This window comes from Cricetulus griseus, chromosome 3 (genome assembly GCF_003668045.3).
Source record: "Cricetulus griseus strain 17A/GY chromosome 3, alternate assembly CriGri-PICRH-1.0, whole genome shotgun sequence".
Classification (NCBI taxonomy): Eukaryota; Metazoa; Chordata; class Mammalia; order Rodentia; family Cricetidae; genus Cricetulus; species Cricetulus griseus.
The window spans coordinates 159,090,478-159,100,617 of NC_048596.1; the positions used below are offsets into that span (position 1 = coordinate 159,090,478).

Sequence of the window (10,140 nt, forward strand, 5' to 3'; positions counted from 1 at the left end):
CTGTCTCTCTCTCTCTCCCCCTGTCTCTCTCTCTCTATGTGCTTTCCCGTCTCTCTGTTTCCCCGCTCTCTCTCTCTATGGCGACCGGCCATGGCGGTCAGCCATTTACCCCTGTTCCTCTTCTTAGTCTCCCCATTCTGTCGGGCCTTATAATAAACTTATAGTCAATATGTCTGTCTCAGCAATTTCTCTTTTCTTCTTTTTAAACAAAACAATAACACTGGGAAATTTCTTTTTTGAGATCAATGGTCACTAATAACTGAAGAGTCTCTCAGATGCGAGAATCATATCTGTGAAAGGGCTCAAGACAAGAACAGAAATCCACCAGCAGGTGCTGCTTAAGGGGCTTTGAAGTTGCAGGGAGTGCAAGCCACTTAGAACTTCAAAAGAATATTAAAGTGATAAGAAACATGGTTAAAATCTTGTAATTTTTATTTTAAGCAAAGGAAGCTTTCTGAGTACTTAGCATGACCTTGATGGTGATGCTGGGGGAGCCCACACTAAATGTTAACACAGAAGAGTGATTAGCAGAAGAAAGGATATGTGATAGGTAGGGTTTTAGTTGAGGGGGTGGTAAGGGGGAGGGGATGGAGAGAGAACTGGGATTGTCATGTAAAACAATCTTGTTTCTAATTCAAATAAAAAAATCTGCAAAAAAAAAAAAAAAAGGTGATAAGCAGAGCCCTTTGTATGCCCGAGAGGTAGTGAAGGTCCTCTGTAGGGACGGAAAAACACATAAGCTACTCCTAACTGCTTCCACATCGCTCAAGATAAAAACAAAAGGAGCCATCCATGCACACATTCAGGCAGAAAGCAGAGCAGAAGGCTCTCCGGATCCCACTCTGCTGGCTGTCAGAAGACCCTTTGTGTCTCAGTTGAGGGTTCATAATGAACACTAGGATGGAGGCAGTTAGTTCCTCAGTTGAGGTTCCCCCTTCTCAGGTGACTCTTTTTGTGTCAAGTTAACCAAAAACTAACAACTACACAGACAGCATTCACTTTACTGACTGAGCTGTCTCCCTGGCTCCCTGAATAATCTTTTAAGTTACTGTTCAAGCCAAATTCACAATGGAGTATAAACAGACACAACACGCCGGAGTTCCACTAATTCTGGACAGCATCGCACCCTGCCACACACCTGTGTGCATGTGTACACACATGGAAGGCATTCTCCACACCTTTAAGTACTTGGTCAGTAATATGTCCACTTCAAAACTTTCCTCCGCATAGTTGACTCCCAGGATGTCCATTGTAACCCAGCAAAGCTGTTTACAGCCACACTACAGACATGGGAGTGACATGCTGGCTGCAAATTCGGGACCCTGTTAGTGTAAGACCCTCGGAAAGCTGAGGCTTCCAGAACCTTAGCCCAGGACCGAGGCCACCCCAATCACAGAATGGAGGTGAAAGCTTGATGCAAATTGCATGAGGCTTTATTGTAGTTTAATGAGCTAACCCCATGTTAGCTCGGGTCTTTGACCCACCCACCATGGCGGATGGCTAGCAAAGAGAGCTCCTAGGGGCTCCCGAAAGATCTTATAGGGCAGCGTAAGGGGAGTGTCTAGGGGTACGCACAGGCTCACGATTGGTGTGCCTCCAGGCTTGGAGGGCTTGCCCTGTGTTGATTGGTCAACTGGTTGTTATGGCCCATAGGCCCTCCCAGGGTGGTTGCTATGCTCTCTACGTCATTGCTGTGCGCTTGTCCATAAAGCACACCCAGAGCCATAAAGCATAGCACCACCAGCTAACTCCCGATTGGTTCCTTGTCACGAGACAGGAATCTGACTTTCTAGTGTCTAGGGCAAGGTCATAGAAGCACGTGTTCAGCCGTTATGGCTGCCAAAAGGGAAGCTGGTTCCTTCATTAGCACCAGAAAAGAAAGGCCTCTTTGTGAGCAGGACTCTTGTTAGGGCTCAGGATTTCTCTAGGCTGGGCAGCCACAAATCTATCCCTCTTTAGCTCATATTATAATGGCAGAGGAGATGAAAAGGAACCCAGACCCTTGGTACCTTTTCCTTGGAACTTTAATGTCTGGTCTGCTTGGCCAAGCGGACAGCAGGTGGGCTTCTGAAAGCTTTTCAAACCCGGGCCATTTGAGCAGTCATGAGGAGCTAAAGCAGCTCTTTCTGCGTGGTGGCAGGAAGCAGCAGGGAATAAAAAGCACCTAGCAATTGTGCCACTGTCTGAGAAGCACAGTACAACCTGGCACTGGGGGCTAACTGGCTGATGCCATAAGCAGCTTTGAATATGATTCAAGAGAGGTTTCAGAAAGCAGGTTGAGGTGTCAAGGAAGGCAGAGGAAGGGCACTGAGGGTGGTGATGGACAGAGGAAAGGAGACTGTGAGAAAAGAACTGTCCTCCTGTGTGAAGAGCACGTACCCCTTTCCTCTGTCCCTCCCCAAGCCTCCTTATCAGGACCAGGCAACACCCAGTCCAGGCTTACAGTGCAGCACAGTGTCCACACCACACCGCAGTTACCATGAGAACTGGGGAACTTTGCTGGGAGCTCCTTGAAGTGGGAGCAGAGGAGCTGAAATGTACTTGCTGAGTGACACACTGATTCAAAGGGATTCTGAGGCGTTTTCCTAGGGTCACTTTACATCTGAAGAGCTGCACTGTGCTCAGAGCCTCAGAGTCAAATTCTGGCATGTCCTACTCCAGAGCACAGGCCCTCCCTGCCGCCACGCAGAGCCAGCTCTCCAGCTAAGTGGGTCCCATCCACTGATGAGAGTAGACACTCAATATTTCCTGAAAGCAGAACCAAACTGATCCAAAAGTAAGCATAGGAGAGAAGCTCAAAAAAAAAAAAAAAAAAAGAAGAAGAAGAAATAATTGAGAATGGTGGCCTGCCTAACTTCTTCTCAACTGGGTGAGAACACACCCAGGAATCCAGTCTGAATTTTGTGGCAGACACATGTACCCATCATGCGCCAGGCACTGTGCTACATGCCTGAGGGACAGACTTGTACAGCCCGGTGATGTCTTCTAGATGCCCACAGTCCTGTTGCGGGGGATACAATGTACATCACGTGTGTATACAATATGCTTATAGTGGTTACTTTTCTTACTGTTCTGAGCAAATACCTGAGGAGAAATAGCTAAAGGGAGGAAGAGTGTGTGGCATCTGCAGTCAGGAAGCAGAGATGCCTGCTCAGCTCACTGTCTCCTTTTTGCTCAGCCTGGCCCTCCAGCCTGTGGAATGCTGCCACCCAGCGTGGGTTTCCCATCTCAGTTAACCTTGTCTAGAAACTCCCTCCTGGACATGCCTAGAGGGTTATCTCACAGGTGGGGCAAGATCCTGGCAGGTTGACCAGATCCTGGCAGGTTGCCAGGGCTATCACAATGCTACTCAGCAATCCTGATAAGGTGCATGCAAGGTCCTTAAGGAGACAAGAGGAAAGCAGCCAGGCGGAGGAGATCAAGGAGGGCTTTCTGGAGGAGGTGCTGCCTGAGAGCGAGCTTAAGAGAAAGGGGAAGACAGAGGCAGGTGGTATTCTTTTAAGCAATGAGAGGAACCACTCAGAGCCTAGAGACATGAAATAGGTACTGTGTACAGGGAACACTAAGTGTCTCCCACTGAGCCCATATAATGTGGCAGGAAATGACACTGAAGGACAGATGGAGCCAGGAAATAGAAACTGAATAACAACTCAATGTGCTGAACTTCAGCCAACAGGGATGGAGGGGGCAGACACCAAGAGTGAAGTGTAATAGTTAGACCAGGAAGGACAGCTGAAAGGATTGTGTTTACCTGGATTAGTATGCAGAACTGAGAGAATGGATCTGGGAGATGGAGGACAAGTTAACACCTGGGACTGCTGACAGCCAAATTAATTAGGATGGCACACATTAATAATGAAATAGTGTTCATCCTGAGAAGGGAAGAAGATCCTACCAGCTGTGTGAACATGGTTGCATGGTTGAGCTTGGAGGTCACCGTGTTGAGTGAAATAAGCCAGGCTTAGCTTCTTACAATGACTGTGCTACAGGGATTTCAAAAACCATCACACAAACACAAGGGCATAAGGGCACACACACACACACACACACACACACACACACACACACGCATACATGCAGGCACGCACACACGCACACAGGCATGCATGCACACTTGTGGGCTTGTGGTTCTGGAGAACTCCGGCAATTTGCAGTACAGCAGTGTCTGTTTTCTCTGATATGTTGGATGAGTGACATTCTGGGTTCCCTTCTCCCATGTTAAATTCAACAAATTTTGTCCTTGCTTAAAACTAAACATTTCTGACACAAGCCTTAAAGCTAGCTGGAGCATATTCTAGGTCATTTTTCAGAAAAAAAAAAAAAACTATTTGATAAAGTCGAAAAGAAATGAACAAAAGAATATTAACAATACTATAGATTTATCAACAACTTTGGGGTCATGTTTCCTGAACTAGAAAATAAACACTCTATATTTTTGTTTGTTGATTTATTTTTAAAAAGTCCATCTAACACAGCCACAGGGACTTTGTCTATCAATTTAAAAGGAAGAAGAAAAACTGCCTTTAATAAAAACTGATGTTTGTAGCTATATGTTTTTCAAATCTTCTCCAACAAGTATGTTTTGCCATTATAGTAAAGATTCTATTTCAACCACCTAGCAGTCACAGAACTGTCTGAGCCTCCATCCACACCTTCCTTACCTGTGTCATTTGCCAAAGAGATGCTGGTGAACATGCCATCTTCCTCCTCTGTACTCAACCCGTCCATCTTGTTCATGAGCACTGCCTGCACAGAGTGGCAGTTGCCCTATGCTCTCACCCTTGTTGAATCATTAATAAGCAGCCAGCAGGTGTTATCTGACCTCCACCCTTGTCAGCCACTCTCTGCTCCACTTGAGCTTTGTATTCTCAACCAGGAACCAGACCCAAGTTAAAGAGTTACAGCACTTCACCCAATGCGGACGGGCACTGCTGCTGTAACCTGGTTCCAGTGGCTCCATGCCTTCAGTCCCCAGTGACAGTTTATGAATGCAAACACATGCATATGAACACACACATTTACATGCACTTGTGAATACATCAACATGCACCCATATATGTGACCTGGACCAGCAGGTATTCTTCTCAGAGAGAGGACCAGGAGGTCAGAAGATAAGGAGATCGAAGACAGAGAATATGAACTTTGGGGTTGGGAATGTTGTTCAAGCTATGTCTTATGCCAAGCAAACTTAAGAAGTGTAGCACCTGGGGTAAGGGTAACACAGAGATTGTGGGAGTGGCCAAGCAATGGCTGGTTCAACCTGAGACCTATGCCATAAGAGTGAGCACACCCCTGATACTGCCTGGAAGGCCAGGATCCAGAGGCTGGATGGCCCAGAGACCTAGGATGGAGTCAAACATGACTGGAGGGGGAAAAAAGTCAATGTAATGATGCCTAATAAAATTCTGCTATACTCATAGATTGGTGCCGAGCTCAATTGTCATTAGAGAGGCTTCATCCAGCAACTGATGGAAAAAGATCCAGACCTACAACCAAAGATTAGGTCAAATTCAGGGAATCCTGCTAAAGAGAGGAAGGAAGGATTGTAGGAGTCAGAGGGGTCAAGGACATCACAAGAAAACCCACAAAATCAATTAACCTGAGCCCAAAGGAACAGCCCAGGGAGCCTGCATGGGACTGAACTAGGCCTTCTGCATATATGTGACAGTTGGGTAGCTTGGTCTTCTTGTGGGACTCCTAACAGTGGAAGCAAGGGCTGTCTCTGATTATTTTACTGGCTTTGGGGACCCTGCTCCTCATACTGGGTCACCTTGCCCAGTCTTAATACAGACGAGGTGCTTAGTCTTACTGCAACTTGATATGCCATGTTTTGTTGATATTAATAAGAAACCTGCCCCTTTCTGAAGAGAAACAGGGGAGGAGAAGATAGCAGGGTGTAGGGGAGGCATAGAGGAAGTGGAGAGGGACTGGGAGGAGAGGACAGAGGGAAAACTCCAGCTGGGGTGTAAAATAAAAAAATAAAAACTTGTGTCCCACCTCTACCCACTTGAGGAGGTAAGCATGGGCCTGTTTCTGGCCCACCTCCCGGTGCCTTGCTCAGAGCCACCTCTCCTGAGGCCTGGGGACTGCACATGGGAGAACCCATGCCTGCAGACCAGATCATCAAGAGTCTGCCAACTTCAAGGTGCTAGTCCTGCCTCCACCCATGGGAAGAGAAGAGCCATCAGAGTATTGGACCTGTTTGTACCCACCCGAAGAGAACCTTGGGCCCAAACCCAACAAGAGAGGGAGAGACCCCCACCAGCACACACTGGAAGAAGGGATGGGAAGACAACAGTATAAGAACATGTTCAACAACAGAAAGATCAATATGATGTCACCAGAGTCTAGGAACTCCACACCAGCAAACCTGAACATCCCAACATAGATGAAGCAGAAGAGAACGACCCTAAAAACAAGTTTATGAAGATGATAGAGACCCTCAAAGAGGAAATGAGAAAAGAAATGGAAGAAAAAACAAACAAAAATTCAAGAAGTGGAGGAAAAGACAAACCAAAAATTGCAATAAATAAACAAATCTCTTAAAGAAAGCAAGGAAAGGCAAGAGAAAAAAAACAACCAAACAAGTGAATGAAACAATTCAAACAGTACAAGGCTTGAAAGCTGAAATAGAGACAATTTAAAAAACACAGTCTGAGGGATGCTGGAAATAGGAAAGCTGGGTAAATGATCAGGAATTACAGATGCAAGCATAACCAAAAGACTACAAGAGATGGAAGACAGAATCCCAAGCAGTGAAAATACACTAGGAGAAATAGATTTAGTGACCAAAGAAAATCTTAAGTCCAATAAATCCCAACACAAATAATCCAGGAAATATGGGGCACTGTGTAAAGGCCAAACCTAAGAATAATAGGTATAGAAGAAGGTGAAGAAACCCACCTCAAAGGTGCAGGAAACATATTCAACAAAATCATAGAAGAAAACTTTCCCAACCTAAAGAGAGACATGCCAATGAAAGTATAAGAACATCAAATAGAGTGGGCCACTAAAAAAAGTTCCTTCACCACATAATAATCAAAACCCCAAACATACAGAATAAAGAAAGAATATTAAGAGCAGCTAAGGAAAAAGGCCAAGTAACATATAAAGGCAAACCTATGAGAATTACACCTGACTTCTCCATGGAAACTCTGAAAGCCTGAAGGACCTGAATAGATATTTTACCAACACTAAGAGACCACGGATGCCAGGCCAGACTACTATACCCAGCAAAGCATTCAATCACTATAGATGGAGAAAACAAGATATTCCATGACAAAACCAGATTGAAACAATATATATCCGCTAATCCAGTCCTACAGAAAGTTCTGGAAGGAAAACGCCAACCCAAGGAAGTTAACTACACTCACAAAAGCATAGGCAATAGATAATCCCATTTTTCCAACAGCCAAAAGAAAAATGGGGGATAAATCCACACACAATACCAACAACAACAACACATCCAAAACAAACAAGAATTAACAATCAATGGACATTAATATCCCTCAATACTAATGGTCTTAACTTGTCTATAAAAAGACACAGACTAACAGAATGGATACGAAGACAGAATCCATCCTTCTGCATACAAAAAAACACATCTCCACTTGAAAGACAGACTGCACCTCAAAGTTAAGGGTTGGGAAAAGATTTTCCAATCAAATGAACTTAAGAAACAAGTGGGTGTAACAATTCTAATATCTAGCAAATTAGACTTCAAACTAACTAAAATCAGTCAATCAATCATACTCATCACAGGAAAAATCCATCAAGATGAAGTCTCAATTCTGATCATCTATGCCCCAAATACAAAGGCATCCACATTCATAAAAGAAACATTACTAAAACTCAAATCACACATAAAACCTCACACACTTATAGTGGGAGACTTTAACACTCGCCGAGAGACAGGACTACCAGACAGAAACTTAACAAAGAAACAAAGGAACTAACAGAAGTTATGACCCAATTGGGTTTAACAGACATCTTTAGAACATTCCATCCAAACACAAAAGAATATACCTTATTCTTAGGGTCACATGGAACCTTCTCTAAAATTGACCACATGCTGGGCAACATAGCAAACTTCCACAGATACAAAAAAAAAAAAAATTGGAATAAACCCCTGTGTCCTATCAGATCACCATGCTTTAAAGTTAGAATTAATTCAGCAACAACACAAATTGCAGAAACCCTACAAACTCATGGAAATTGAATAATGCCCAATTGCACCATTCCTGGGTTAAGGAAGAAATAAAAAAGGAATCAAAGACTTCTTATTCAATGAGAATGAAGACACAACATACCCAAACTTATGAGACACTTTGAAAGCAGTGCTAAGAGGGAAGTTCATACCACTAAGTGCCCACATGAAGAAAATTGAGAATAGTCACACTAGAGAATTAACAACAAAACTGAAAGCTCTAGAACAAAAAGAAGTGAACTCACCCTGGAGGAGTAGACACCAGGAAATAATCAAATTGAAGGCTGAAATCAATAAAGTAGAAACAAAGAAAACAATACAAACAATCAATGCAACAAAGAGTTGGTTCTTCTAGAAAATCAACAATATGGACAAACCTTTATCCAAACTAAGCAAAAGGCAGACAGAGAACATGCAAATTAGCAAAATCAGAAATGAAAAAAGGGACATAACAATGGACAATGAGGAAATCCAGAGAATCTCCAGGTCATACTTTGAAAACCTGTACTCCACAAAATTTGAACATTTTAAAGGAAATGGACAAATTATATATATATATATATGTATATATATATATATATATATATACATATATATATATATATATATTTTAAAGGAAATGGACAAATTATATATATAATTATATATATGTAGGGGAAGCTGTAGCCACACCTACTTAGGGGCTGGCTACAGGTGTGCCTGACCATGCTTGTGAGGGCGTGGTCAGGGTGACGTAGAGCGAGACTTGAAGGGGACTGCATCTCTCTTTCGGTTTCACTTTTGGGCTTTCGTACAAACTGCTGCCACGCCGGCTGGCCAGATTGCTCTGTAAGTAAGGCTTTTCTCTATTAAATATCCTTATATTTCCACTTGGCTCTGTATTGGTAATTTCCCACTGTATGTAATTCACCAAAATTAAATCAAGAACAGATAAGCAATTTAAATAGACCTATAATCCCTAATGAAATAGAAGCAGTCATCAAAGTCTCCAAACCAAAAATACTCAGGGCCAGATGGTTTCCATGCAGAATTCTACCAGAAATTCAAAGAAAAGATAATATCAGTAAGCCTCAAATTGTTCCACACAATAGAAGCAGGAGGGACATTGCCAAACTCTTTTTTACGAGGCTACAATTACTTTGATACCCAAGCCACACAAAGACACAACTAAGAAAGAGAATTACAGATCCCTCATGAACATTGATGCAAAAATACTCAAAAAAATACTGACAAGTACAATCAAAGAACACATCAGAAAAATCATCTACTATGACAAGTAGACTTCATCCCAGGGATGCAGGGATGGTTCACCATATGAAAATCCATCAGTGTAATCCACCATGTAAACAAATTAATAAAAGAAAAACTGCATGATCATCTCACTAGATGCTAAAAAAGTCTTTGACAAAATCCAACACCCCTTCATGATAAAGGTCCTCAAAAGGTCAGGGTTAACAGGAGAATACCTAAACATAATAAAAAGTAATATACAGTAAACCAACAGCCAACAAAACTAAACAGAGAGAAACTCAACACCATCCCTCTAAAATCAGGAACAAGACAAGGCTGTCCACTCTCTCCATATCTCTTCAATATTATACTTGAAGTTCTAGCTAGAGCATTAAGACAACAAAAGAAGATCAAGAGAATACAAACTGGAAAGGAAGAAGTCAAATTTTCACTATTTGCAGACGATATGATAGTCTACATAAGTGACCTGAAAAACTCTACCAGTGAACTCCTATAGCTGATAAACACCTTCAGCAAAGTGGCAGGATACAAGATTAACTCAAAAATTCAGTAGCCCTACTATATACAGATGTGCTGAGAAAGAAGTCAGAGAAACATCACCCTTCACAATAGTAACTAACAACATAAAATATCTTGGGGAAACACTGACCAAAAAACCGAGAAAGACCTGTATAGGAAGAACT

At 42.8% G+C, this 10,140-nt stretch overlaps 1 protein-coding gene across 1 annotated transcript in view; it reads right to left on the reverse strand.

Annotated features, from left to right (window-relative positions):
- Scoc (short coiled-coil protein) overlaps positions 1–4,728 on the reverse strand; it is a 25,469-nt gene extending 20,741 nt beyond the window's left edge. Inside the window, exon 1 of the mRNA XM_035441665.1 lies at positions 4,662–4,728. Coding sequence (XP_035297556.1) covers positions 4,662–4,728 — 67 coding nt within the window. The remainder of the gene's footprint in view (positions 1–4,661) is intronic.
- Positions 4,729–10,140: the final 5,412 nt, after the last annotated feature.